The following is a 14186-nucleotide window of genomic DNA, read 5'->3' as shown; positions in this document are numbered from 1 at the left end:
GTCTGTGTGGGTGTGTGCATGTGAGCTAATGTGCGGAGAGTCAGTGCAGGTGGTCAGTGGAGTTCAAGTGTTCAGCAGTCTGATGGCTTGTTGATAGAAACGGTCTCTGAGCCTGTTGGTATCAGACCTCATGCTCTGATACCATGGGTGGGATCACAGTCCCAGTGATATACTGAGCCGTCTTCACCACCTACGGAGGGAGGGCCTTGTAGTCATGGATAGAGCAATTTTCTTACCAGAACATGATGCAACCGGTCAGGACACTCTCGATGGTGCAGCGGTAGTATTTGACGAGGACCGGGGGTGACATGCCGAATTTCCTTTGATGCCTTAGGAAGTAAATATGCTGTTGCGCCTTCTTGCCAAGGGTGGTGTTGTTGGTCCATGTCAAGTCCTCTGTGACATGGACACCGAGGAACTTAAAACTGCTGACTGTTTACTGCAGTCCTGTTTGTGTGGATCGGGTAATGTTCCCTCTTGGAGTCAATAGTGAAATCCTCTGTTTAACTGACATTGAGGGAGAGGTTTTTGTCCTGGCACCACAATGCCAGTTCACTTATCTCCACCCTATAGGCTGACTCATCATTGTTGGTTATCAGGCCTACAACTGTGGTGTCATCAGCAAACTTGATGATGGAGTTGGTGTCATGCAAAGCCATGCAGTCGTGGGGAAACAGGGAGTACAGCAGAGAGCTGATGACACACTGCCGGGGGGTCCCTGTGTTAAGGGTCAGTGTGGAGGAGGTGTTGTTGTCAATCCTCACAGCCTACTACATCCCATCAGGAAGTCCAGTTGCAGAGGATGGTGTCTAGACCCTGAAGATGGTGTCTATACCCTTGGCTCTGAGCTTGGGGTTGGGCTTTGAAGGAACAATAGTGTTGAATGCTAAAATGTAGTTAGGGCCGGCTCTAGCCTTTTGGGGGCCCTAAGCGAGATTTGGTTGGGCTACCTAATTTTCGGGCTACCCAAGAGGAAATGCCAGCATTACAGAGGCAAGGGGGAGGGATCCTGGTGAGATTAAGACGTAGGGAAAACCGGCCATTTCTTCTCTCCATTCTACTGGCCACTTGATAACAAGAAGGATGATCTCCAATCAACACGTCTCCAACGCCACCAGGGGTGAAAAAGTCCTAGACCACTGTTATTCTACCCACAAGCAAGCATACAAGGCCCTCCCTCATCCGCCATCGGATCATGACGCCGTACTCCTGCTTCCTATTTACAAGCAGAAACTCAAACAGGAAGTACTCGTGACTCGCTTGGTTAAGAAATGGTCACCAGAAACAAAGATTATGCTACAGGACTGCTTTGCTAGAGCTGATTTGAATATACTTTGAGACTCAGCCGTTAACATTGACGAGCTAACCACCTCCGTCACCGGCTTAATTAGAAAATGTATCGGCGAGGGGGGGGCGCAACGTGCAACTGAAGTGTTTTCCATTTGCTCCCGCAGTATTCTTAAAGTGTATTTGAATTTTGCAGCAAAAACATATTTATTTTCAAATATTAGTTTGGTGATCCCTTTCCGTAATACCCAAGACTAACCAAAAACACGACTTTGAGAAAACCCGGCCTACAAGACCCATTTTTATCACCACCCTCTCCTGAGTCTGAGGGCCGGATACTAGCATTTTACCCAGAGGTGCGGCTTTACCTGGTGGCGCTGAAATGAACATTCTTGAGGCCATCAAGCTACTATGCTCTGAGATAGTTTAAATGAAAACGGAGGTAGTTGCTACGATTGAGGCCTGAATACAAGAGGTTTCTGAGACTTTAAAAGCAGATTTAACTATCCTGCGAAACAAGACAGCGCCAGCCATCACATCACTCAAAACAACAACAGAGTTACACATGATGAAGATTGCACCACTGGTGGCCTCCGCCACCAGTGTCTCCGACCTGACTACCTCCCTGGAGGCTGACGTAAAACGCCTGACTGCGGATCTGAAAAAGGTACAGCTGTGTGAGCTCAGAGGGATTTTCTTGCCGCAACAGTCTGAGACTGGTATCAATCCCAGAGTCAGCGGAAATGCCTCGTGGATTTCATCTTCGGGCTGCTGAAGGATGTTCTCGCCATGGATGAGAAGCCCCTGATTGACCGTGCCCACCGGTCACTGTGCCCAAAGCCCCGGGACGGTGAGAGGCACCGTGACCTCATTCTTCGAGTGCACTTCTTCCATGAGAAGATGGAGATTCTCCAATGAGCCCGCAATACCACTCTGAGCTTTCAAGGACAGAGCTACCAGGACTTCTCCCCCACTGTCCAGGCAGCGCGCATCTTTCGTGCAGGCCAAACGACTACTATGGTACCACCCAGGTGTGAAGTATGGACTGCGATTCCCGGCCAGTCTATGACTTTCTCATGATGGAAAAGACTACACCGTTGATTCTCCAGAGGAGGGTATGGCTCACATTCAACGCCACATCAAGAAGTCTTGAACTTGCTCATTGATCAGCAACTGTTGCTTGCTAACAGTGGATAGTAAGTAAGTAGCCCACCTGTGGTATAACTATCTTTAGTTATAAGTGTACTCTTCCTGTATAGTTCGGGAGTTGGCGAACCCACTCAGGCTTATTTGATGTGATCAAATGTTTTGGTCATCCAGTGTGCTTGCCTTAAAAGCTTTCAGTCATTTTTATTTCCTTTTATCCTTTAATGGTTTATGTCATTCCTTTGTTTCAATGCTATCTCATTGACCTATTGAGTTTGTTTCCATATTGTCTCAATGACCCAAACAATTTTGGGATATTTGTTTACCACATCCATTTGTCTCGACCCAGTAAACAGTAAATGTTCAGAGTTTTTGGGGAGTCATCACTTCAATGTTGAATGTTTTTAACGTCATTTATACACGGCAAACTTTCAACGTTGCACATACATAGTTTTGTGGTCTTGACTGCACATTGCCCAACTTTTTTTGGGTCGTTTCATGACGATTTGCTTACCTCAAATGAGAGGTTTTGGCTGAGCGTCTTGATACATTTTCTCTCTCAATACCTGTTATAAGACTGGGAATATAATTTTATACATGTGGTGCTTTCCTATTATTATTTGCACATGGGATTCACTTTTTATTTTTTCCTCTTATTTTTGCTGCTTGATTCACAAAAACAGAACACTACTTTAAAGGGTGGGACTATGGGTTTGGGTTTAACACCACAATCTCACAGATATACTGTGCGAAGAACTTTTAACACAATTCTATTTAGGCTTGTACTTCGTTTGGGAAGGTTTTGTCTGGGGTGGGGGGAGGAAGGAGATTGAATTGTTCAGTTCTAATGTCACTCTTTTTCGTTTTGCAAGTAAACAGCAAAAAAAGAAACGTCCCTTTTTCAGGACCCTGCCTTTCAAAGATAATTAATAAAAATACAAATAACTTTTTTTTTCACAGATCTTCATTGTAAAAGGTTTAAACACTGTTCCCATGCTTGTTCAACGAACCATAGATAATTCATGAACATGCACCTGTGGAACGGTCCTTAAGACACTAACAGCTTACAGACGGTAGGCAATTAAGGTCACAGTTATGAAAACTTAGGACACTAAAGAGACCTTTCTACTGACTCTGAAAAACACCAAAAGAAAGATGTCCAAGGTCCCTGCTCATCTGCGTGAACGTGCCTTAGGCATGCTGCAAGGAGGCATGAGGACTGCAGATGTGGCCAGGGCAATAAATTGCAATGTCCGTACTGTGAGACGTCTAGGACAGCGCTACAGGGAGACAGGAAGGACAGCTGATCGTCCTCACAGTGGCAGACCACATGTAACAACACCTGCACAAGATCGGTACATCCGAACATCACACCTGCGGGACAGGTACATGATGGCAACAACAACTGCCCGAGTTACACCAGGAACGCATAATCCTTCCATCAGTGCTCAGACTGTCCGCAATAGGCTGAGAAAGGCTGGACTGAGGGCTTGTAGGCCTGATGTAAGGCAGGTCCTCACCAGACACCAGCGGCAACAATGTTTGCCTATGGTTACAAAAGCACCATCGCTGGACCAGACAGGACTGGCAAAAAAGTGCTCTTCACTGATGAGTCACGGTTTATCACACCCGTGGTGATGGTCGGATTCGCGTTTATCGTCGAAGGAATGAGTGTTACACCAAGGCCTGTACTCTGGAGCGGGATCAATTTGGAGGCGGAGGGTACGTCATGGTCTGGGGCGGTGTGTCACAGCATCATCGGACTGAGCTTCTTGTCATTGCAGGCAATCTCAACGCTGTGCGTTACAGGGAAGACATCCTCCTCCCTCATGTGGTAGCCTTCCTGCAGGCTCATCCTGACATGACCCTCCAGCATGGCAATGCCACCAGCCATACTTCTCGTTCTGTGCGTGATTTTCTGCAAGACAGGAATGTCAGTGTTCTGCCATGGCCAGCGAAGAGCACGGATCTCAATCCCATTGAGTACATCTGGGACCTGTTGGATCAGCGGGTGAGGGCTAGGGCCATTCCCCCCAGAAAAGTCTGGGAACTTGCAGGTGCCTTGGTGGAAGCGTGGGGTAACATTACACAGCAAGAACCGCCAAATCTGGTGCAGTCCATGAGGAGAAGATGCACTGCAGTACTTAATGCAGCTGGTGGCCACACCAGATACTGACTGTTACTTTTGAATTTGACCACCCCTTTGTTCAGGGGCACATTATTCCATTTCTGTTAGTCACATGTCTGTGGAACTTCTTCAGTTTATGTCTCAGTTGTTGAATCTTGTTATGTTATTTACACATGTTAAGTTTGCTGAAAATAAACGCAGTTGACAGTGAGATGACATTTCTTTTTTTGCTGAGTTTATCTTACACAGTACATTATTACCCTGAGACAAGTTATCCTGGGTCTTTTGGGTATTCATTGCTTTTCCACTCTATGCTCTAATGATAGGGTTGTATAACAGGAATGCTCAGGGTGGCCGAAATAATACCATCAAGGACATTTCGTGGCACATCAAAGGCGCTAACAACCCTGTGAAATGTAGGAGAGGGCGCTGACACATTTAAAGGGTTTGAATGCAAATGTAGCATTTCTACATAATACTCACTTGAGGACTGATGAGTTGGTCAACTTTTTCATAGTAAATCAAGAGGTGATGCCATTTTGGTTGATAGATCTACTCCCTTTATAGCTTCTGAGGCTATTCCTGATCCTAAGGGACGATACGTCATAGGAACTGTTAAACTGTTTTCTATCCCTCTTGTTTTGGCTAGTGTTTATGCTCCCAATTGGGATGATTCAAGTTCCATTTCTACCTTTTTATCTGCTATACCCAATTTAGATTCCCATTTGTTGATTTTAGGGGGTGATTTCAACTGTACAATATCCCCAGATCTTGACTAGCACTCACTACAGTCACTTCTAAGTGTGCCTTGTACAAGATTTTCTTCAGAAATATGCTGTGTGTGAGGCCTGACATTTCCTCCAACCTACAGATAGACATTATTCCTTTTTAATTTTTTTTAATTTCATCAAATGTACTCCTGCATTTTTTGGACAAAAAACTTCTGCCTAACCTTCAGAGGTGTACTTATGAGAGTATTGTTATTGCTGACCATTCACCATTAGTGCTTGAGCTAGAGTTTCCCCAGCAACCTATGTGTTGTCAATGGCGTCTTAACTCCATTTTCCTCTCAGAGAAGTAGTGTGTCAATTTCATTTCTAGAAATTAATTCAACCCCACCTATGTCCTGCACTTCCACATGGGAGTCCCTCAAAGCATACCTGAGTATGCTTGGGGTCATTGTACATTTGGAAGATCCATTTGCGACCAAGATTTAACTTCTGACTGATGTCTTGAGATGTTGCTTCAATATAGCCACATAATTTTCTTTCCTCATGATGCCATCTATTTTGTGAAGTTCACCAGTCCCTCCTGCTACAAAGTACCCCCACAACATGATGCTGCCACCCCCGTGCATCACGGTTGGGATGGTGTTCAAGCCTCCCCTTTTTCCTCCAAACACAACAATGGTCATTATGGCCAAACAGTTCAATTTTTGTTTCATCCAACCAGAGGACATTTCTCCAAAAAGTACGATCTTTGTCCCCATGTGCAGTTGCAAACCGTAGTCAGGCTCTTTTATGGCTGTTTTGGAGCAGTGGCTTCTTCCTTGCTGAGCGGCCTTTCAGGTTATGTCGAAAGAGGACTCGTTTTACTGTGGATATAGATACTTTTGTACCTGTTTCCTCCAGCATATTCACAAGGTCCTTTGCTGTTGTTCTGGGATGGATTTGCACTTTTCGCACCAAAGTACGTTAATCTCTAGGAGACAGAACGCGTTTCCTTCCTGAGCAGTATGACGGCAGCGTGGTCCCATGGTGTTTATACTTGTGTACTATTGTTTGTACAGATGAACGTGGTACCTTCAGGCGTTTGGAAATTGCTCCCAAGGATGAACCAAACTTGTGGAGGTCTACACAAGTTTGGAGGTCTTGGCTGATTTATTTTCATTTTCCTATGATGACAAGCAAAGAGGCACTGTTTGAAGGTAGGCCTTGAAATACATCCACAGGTACTCCTCCAATTGACGCAAATTATGTCAATTAGCCTATCAGAAGCTTCTGATGCCATGACATAATTTTCTGGAATTTTCCAAGCTGTTTAAAGGCATAGTCAACTTAGTGTTTGTAAACTTCTGTTCCACTGGAATTGTGATACAGTGAATTACAAGTGAAATAATCTTTCTGTAAAAAATTACTTGTGTCATGCTCAAACTAGATGTCCTAACATACTTGCCAAAACTATAGTTTGTGAACAAGAAATGTGTGGAGTGGTTTAAAAACAAGTTAATGACTCCAACCTAAGTGTATGTAAACTTCCGACTTCAACTGTAATTCACAAATGATAGGCTAATATTGTCACCCATCAGACTATTCTTGATTTAACCTTGTCTTTATATATACTAAATAATATATGTGTGAAATTTGTTTTTATTTAGAATGGACCATTATCATGCACCGGTCTCGAAACAGAGGCAGCGGGAAAAAATACATCTAATCTATTCACTTAAATAGCGAATGTCGGACGATTTTCCCATGGTTCATTTTCATGCCAGCCAGGTAGGCTGTACTCCAGTTGTAAAGATAAACAACGTGCTTAATATTAGGAAAGTTGAGAAATAAATAAATATAGTAGGCCTAGCCTATAAAAAGCTAATGGGATCCTCTTTTTAGTGGAGGCCATCACTGTTTTCTAGCGAGAAATGTTGCTGTGTTAGGATTGAGTGAATAGCGATGGAAATTACATCTTACGTAGATCTGGTAGAGCGGTAAGTTGGTCAGCACAGACTCTGAGGAAGTGGCCAGATGTGCTATGTATGCCGGAAACTTTATGAAGAGTCTTCCTCAAATCAGTCTCAGGTCGCGAAAGCAGCTGGTCGTCCAAATTTGCGAGAGACTTCCTGGATGGTTAAGTATTGTCTGCCTCGAAGCAAGCATATAATGTGTTAAGCTTGTCTGGGAGGGAGGCTTCGGTGGGCACCACACAGCTGGATTTGCCTTTGTAGTCCGTGATCGTCTGTAGTCCTTGCCACATGCGTCGAGTCTGAGTTGTCATTCATTGACATACATTTGAGTCTGTCTATTTTTGCCTAATGGATTCACGGAAATCGTACCTACTTGCCTTGTATGCCACCGAATCATCGCGGTTCATTGTACTAACATTGAATGCTGCAGTACGGTCTCTCAGCATGGTACGGATTTCTCCCTTCATCCATGGTCTTTGGTTGGGGTACTGTATGTCCGGATTGTTATTGTGGGTACAACATCATCAACAAATTTCCTAATGCAACCTGTGACTGACGATGTATATTCCTCAATGTTGATGTATGAGTCCTAGGTGGATAAATCGTTGAACATATTCCAATCAGTATTCTCAAAACAGTCCTGCAGCATTGAAGGGAAAAACTGGTTAAGTGCCTCTGTAATCCCCACACCAAACTAACCAACTAAATGATTATTATAATATTGAGACTTTAGGTGTGTCATCACAGTGCAAGCTGCCCTCTGACCTCACACACTCTCTCCATAGTGGACATCCATGAGGTGGCCAGGTGACAGTTCTGTAGGACCACCCAGGTGCCCTCCTTCACGCCCGTCTCAATCAAGCTCATGGCGATGGGGCCCTGGCCCTGGCCCAGAGACAGAGAGCTCAACTTGTTTCCACTGAAGCCCTGGGGAACACACAGAGAGACACAGAGACATACGCACACACATACAGACACACGCGTACAGACGCACGCATGCACGCACGCACACACACACACACGTGTCAACAGGATGCTTTAAAAGGTGAACCCAAAGATTGAGTGACAAACGTACCATTAATTGCCTAGCAATTAATGACTTGAAAAATTTTTTAATTTTTTTTTTTAGATAATGACTTGAAACATTTACATTTTTTACATTTTACCCCCTTTCTCACCAATTTCGTGGTATCAAATTGTTAGTAGTTACTATCTTGTCTCATCGCTACAACTCCCGTAAGGGCTCAGTAGAGACGAAGGTCGAAAGCCATGCGTCCTCCGAAACACAACCCAACCAAGCCGCACTGCTTCTTAACACAGCGCGCATTCAACCCGGGAGCCAGCCGCACCAATGTGTCGGAGGAAACACTGTGCACCTGGTGACCTGGTTAGCGTGCACTGCGCCCGGCCCGCCACAGGAGTCGCTAGTGCGCGATGAGACAAGGATATCCCTACTGGCCAAGCCCTCCCTAGGCCAATTGTGCGTCGCCCCATGGACCTCCCGGTCATGGCCGGCTGCAACAGAGCCTGGGCTCGAACCCAGAGTCTCTGGTGGCACTGCGCCACCCGGGAGGCATGACTTGAAACATTTAAGGATATTTTAACCTTATAGAAATCTACAAGCTTTATCAATCTGTGATCTATCTACTCTGCGTGTCTACTCTTGTCTTTTCTGTAAAACATCTATATCAACAAGACCAGCTAGGGACAAGCAATACAGGGTGGTTGTTTTTCCACAACAATTGTCATTTAGGCTAAACCTAGGTAGAAATGTGCCAATGGAGTGGCAATGAGTGGCATGATGGCACAAACAGACTGGTACCCAGGCTTATCCATACCTGCTCATCACCAAACTTGAGTAAGGCGGCCATGGGGTCAGAACCGGGGGAGAGGATGAAGATGAGGGGGGCGCAGCAGTGACTGTCCCCAAATGCTTTCCCCAAGTTGAAGGGGGGCGCCTCGATGAACTGACGCCCCAGACTGTCCGATACAAACTCCTGCACCATGGGAATGACCTGGGAGGCAGTGAAGAATGTGGATTTGACTCTGTGTGTGTGTGTGTGTGTGTGTGTGTGTGTGTGTGTGTGCACGCGTGTGGTAACTCACCTTGTCTGGTCTAAGACAGCGTATAACCAGCATCTTCTGAAACTGTCCAAGGTTCTGCTGCCACTCTGCTGGGAAAGGTGTGTGGTGGGGAGTCTGCACATGAGCACACATTATTATTAACAATATCACATACTCACTACATACAAAGATATTCAAATGATGGTTTAATAATAACTAATCCCCTTTTTTCTCTAAACATCAGCATTGAAATAAAAACTTTAAAAAGCTTGCTTCACACACTCATATTCTTCACTTTTTACCAACTAGCCTAATTCTTGTTTACAACATTAAGACAAACCAGGAAGAACTACCTAGAACGCAACTGAATTCCAATAAACCCCATGTCCAGGGACAGCTTTGCGAAGAAAAAAAAAGTGGGGTGTTGAAAGTGGAATGGTACCCTATTACTTACATAGTGCACTTCTTTTGAGTAGAGCTCAATGGGAGCATAGTGTTTCCTTCCAAATGTCTAAACCACAGTAGCCAAACGACGCAAGCCTCACAGGCTGTTTATATAACTAAACTTGAGCTTTAATACTCTCCTTAATAATGAGGGAATTCATGGCCATTTGCATTCATCAGACGCAAATCTGGAGGGGATTGCATTTACGCGGTGCCCATAATCAGGTTATCCCCAAGTATAATGGAGACGCTTTGGCATCACATTTGTTTTAGGTACGTGGGTGTATGTTTGTGTGTGTGTGCGTGCGTGTGTGTTGGGAGTTCTTTATTGACCTGTAGCAAGATTAATCAAATGTAATTAAGTGGTAAGAGAAGCAATCTGGGGTGTGCAGCGGGGCCAGCCGATGTATTTGGTTAAAGCGTGGAACCGCTGCGCCGGGTAGGGAGGGAGATGATGTGAGTGAGGAGGGATAATCCCCGGATACTTTTGAACAAATTTTACATCAGACGTCTGAGAGTTGTTTTGCTCTTAAGAGTTATATTGAGTAAGGATCTGTCCACAGAGGTAGTTACCTTCACTGTCTGTGGCTGAAACCTATTTAAAGTTAAAGGAAAGTTAATTGTATTGGATGTGTGTGTTTGTTTGTGTGCGTGTGTGTGCATGCGTGCTCTCGTCTGCCTACCTGTCTGTGTGTGTGTGTGTGTATCTACAGACCACATAATTAAACATAAAAATCATATGATATTTTATTGCAATGCTACAGTAACGCACCGGGCTATCGTACACCTCCTTCCAGGCATCTTTCATACGGGACATGTCCTTGCGCAGGCCCTTGAAGCAGTCCATCTCATCGAGGCGGCAGAGCTCATCCCAAGCCTTCTTGGGGAGCCAGGTGCAAGGGTTGGCGTGGGGATTGTCCAGGCCCACGCCACCTGTTAGCAGGAAGCGCCACTCGCTCTCATCCACCTGGTGTGGAGGATTGGGTAGAGAGGGGGGAAAGACAAAGGGTCAATCTGGAGCATTGCTGGGAATGTGAGGCTTTGGGATCCTGGGAGAGCTAAGACCCATATGGTCCTGATATACATATATTTTTTATTTCACCTTTATTTAACCAGGTCGGCCAGTTGAGAACAAGTTCTCATTTACAACTGTGACCTTGCCATGTGTGTGTGTGTGTGTGTGTGTGTGTGTGTGTGTGTGAGTATTGATGATATTAGTCAAGAGAAGTTGTTGATGGAGAAAGAAATATGTGGTTATGCATTAATAATACCTTGCAGTGACGGTGTGATAATGCTATGGGAAAGCTGTGGCCATATACAGTGGGGCAAAAAAGTATTTAGTCAGCCACCAATTGTGCAAGTTCTCCCACTTAAAAAGATGAGAGAGGCCTGTAATTTTCATCATAGGTACACTTCAACTATGACAGACAAAATGAGAGAAAAAAAATCCAGAAAATCACATTGTAGGATTTTTAATGAATTTATTTGCAAATTATGGTGGAAAATAATTATTTGGTCAATAACAAAAGTTTCTCAATACTTTGTTATAGACCCTTTGTTGGCAATGACAGAGGTCAAACGTTTTCTGTAAGTCTTCACAAGGTTTTCACACACTGTTGCTGGTATTTTGGTCCATTCCTCCATGCAGATCTCCTCTAGAGCAGTGATGTTTTGGGGCTGTTGATGGGCAACACGGACTTTCAACTCCCTCCAAAGATTTTCTACGGGGTTGAGATCTGGAGACTGGCTAAGCCACTCCAGGACCTTGAAATGCATCTTACGAAGCCACTCCTTCGTTGCCCGGGTGGTGTGTGTGGGTTCATTGTCATGCTGAAAGACCCAGCCACGTTTCATCTTCAATGCCCTTGCTGATGGAAGGAGGTTTTCACTGAAAATCTCATGATACATGGCCCCATTCATTCTTTCCTTTACGCGGATCAGTCGTCCTGGTCCCTTTGCAGAAAAACAGCCCCAAAGCATGATGTTTCCACCCCCATGCTTCACAGTAGGTATGGTGTTCTTTGGATGCAACTCAGCATTCTTTGTCCTCCAAATACGACGAGTTGAGTTTTTACCAAAAAGTTATATTTTGGTTTCATCTGACCATATGACATTCTCCCAATCTTCTTCTGGATCATCCAAATGCTCTCTAGCAAACTTCAGACGGGCCTGGACATGTACTGGCTTAAGCAGGGGGACACGTCTGGCACTGCAGGATTTGAGTCCCTGGCGGCGTAGTGTGTTACTGATGGTAGGCTTTGTTACTTTGGTCCCAGCTCTCTGCAGGTCATTCACTTGCTCACCGTTCTTGTGATCATTTTGACCCCACGGGGTGAGATCTTGTGTGGAGCCCCAGATTGAGGGAGATTATCAGTGGTCTTGTATGTCTTCCATTTCCTAATAATTGCTCCCACAGTTGATGTCTTCAAACCAAGCTGCTTACCTATTGCAGATTCAGTCTTCCCAGCCTGGTGCAGGTCTACAATTTTGTTTCTGGTGTCCTTTGACAGCTCTTTGGTCCTGGCCATAGTGGAGTTTGGAGTGTGACTGTTTGAGTTTGTGGACAGGTGTTTTTTATAGTGATAAGAAGTTCAAACAGGTGCCATTAATACAGGTAACGAGTGGAGGACAGAGGAGCCTCTTAGCTTCTTGGATATAGGGGGCGCTCTTTTAATTTATGGATAAAAAAAACGTTCCCGTTTTGATGCTCAACTATGCATATAATTGACAGGTTTGGAAAGAAAACACTGACGTTTCCAAAACTGCAAAGATATTATCTGTGAGTGCCACAGAACTGATGCTTCAGGCGAAACCAAGATGACATTTCAAACAGGAAATGGCCCAGATTTTGAAGGCGCTGTGTTCCAATGTCTCCTTATATGGCTGTGAATGCGCCCTGAACGAGCCTACACTTTCTGCCGTTTTCCCAAGGTGTCTGCAGCATTGTGACGTATTTGTAGGCATATCATTGGAAGATTGGCCATAAGAGACTACATTTACCAGGTGTCCGCCCGGTGTCCTTTGTCGAAATTGGTGCGTAATCTTCAGCTGCAAGCATTCTTCTATGTGATTCAGAGGAGAGAGCAGACTTCCACGAACGATATATCATCGAAGAGATATGTGAAAAACACCTTGAGGATTGATTCTAAACAACGTTTGCCATGTTTCAGTCGATATTATGGAGTTAATTTGGAAAAAGGTTTGGTGTTTTGATGACTGAATTTTCATTTTTTTTGGGTAGCCAAACGTGATGAACAAAACGGAGCGATTTCTCCTACACAAAGAAACTTTTTGTAAAAACTGAACATTTGCTATCTAACTAAGAGTCTCCTCATTGAAAACATCCGAAGTTCTTCAAAGGTAAATGATTTTATTTGAATGCTTTTCTTGTTTTTGTGAAAATGTTGCCCGCTGAATGCTACGCTAAATGCTATGCTAGCTATCAATACTGTTACACAAATGCTTGTTTTGCTATGGTTGAAAAGCATATTTTGAAAATCTGAGATGACAGTGTTGTTAACAAAAGGCTAAGCTTGAGAGCTAGCATATTTATTTCATTTCATTTGTGATTTTCATGAATAGTTAACATTGCGTTATGGTAATGAGCTTGAGGCTGTATTCACGATCCCGGATCCGGGATGTCTAGAATCAAGAGGTTAAAGAAGAAGTTACAGGTCTGTGAGAGCCAGAAATCTTGCTTGTTTGTAGGTGACCAAATACTTATTTTCCACCATAATTTGCAAATAAATTCCTATAAAAATCCTACAATGTGATTTTCTAGATTTTTTTCCCTAATTTTGTCTGTCATAGTTGAAGTATACCTATGACGAAAATGACAGGCCTCTCTCATCTTTTTAAGTGGGGGAACTTGCACAATTGGTGGCTGGCTAAATACTTTTTTGCCCCACTGTACAATACATCAAACATAAACCAATACATACACAGAGGTTCTGTGTTCATGTCTATGGTTCTAATAATATTTTGAGAACGTTGTTGTAAAGCTAACCCACCAGCTTGTTGTGCATTAGCAGGTTGACGTTGAGGCAGAAGGAGAAGAGCAGCTTGTCTTTCTCAAATAGCGAGCGGCACACATTGACGTAGAGAGAGTAGGTGAAATGGTCCCTCAGAATCTGCAACCTGGGGTAAAATATATAACAAAGATTTGATTAATGCCTAGGTTTTGGCCTTTGTCGACTAAACTTTTATTAAAAGTGTTGATTTTCTTAAATGTGTTGCAAAATGTAAAATAAAGCTTGAGAAGTAAAATTTAATTCATGTTGATCTAGTCACTTTGGTAATACATTATGGGACAGTAGCATAAACTACAGCCTAACAATAATAATTGATGTAGCTTATAGAGCATTTCATTACTACCTAGAATCTAGAACCGCTTGCAAACCCCCCAAAAACAGGCACAACAACTTATAAAAAAAT

General features: G+C 43.9%; 1 protein-coding gene across 3 annotated transcripts in view; it reads right to left on the bottom strand.

Annotated features, from left to right (window-relative positions):
- The window catches only part of dnah7 (dynein, axonemal, heavy chain 7), a 228584-nt gene that overhangs the window by 43651 nt on the left and 170747 nt on the right, over positions 1-14186 (bottom strand). For all 3 annotated transcript variants that reach the window (XM_042314994.1, XM_024403140.2, XM_042315009.1), the window contains exons 54-58: positions 13763-13889; positions 10525-10719; positions 9351-9443; positions 9083-9259; positions 8010-8171 (exon numbers count right to left, since the gene is read on the bottom strand). In XM_042314994.1, coding sequence (XP_042170928.1) covers positions 8010-8171; positions 9083-9259; positions 9351-9443; positions 10525-10719; positions 13763-13889 — 754 coding nt within the window. The remainder of the gene's footprint in view (positions 1-8009; positions 8172-9082; positions 9260-9350; positions 9444-10524; positions 10720-13762; positions 13890-14186) is intronic.

The sequence above is a fragment of the Oncorhynchus tshawytscha genome, linkage group LG03 (genome assembly GCF_018296145.1).
Source record: "Oncorhynchus tshawytscha isolate Ot180627B linkage group LG03, Otsh_v2.0, whole genome shotgun sequence".
Classification (NCBI taxonomy): Eukaryota; Metazoa; Chordata; class Actinopteri; order Salmoniformes; family Salmonidae; genus Oncorhynchus; species Oncorhynchus tshawytscha.
Note: the sequence above shows the minus strand (reverse complement) of the source record. Positions and strands in the feature narration are given on the sequence as shown.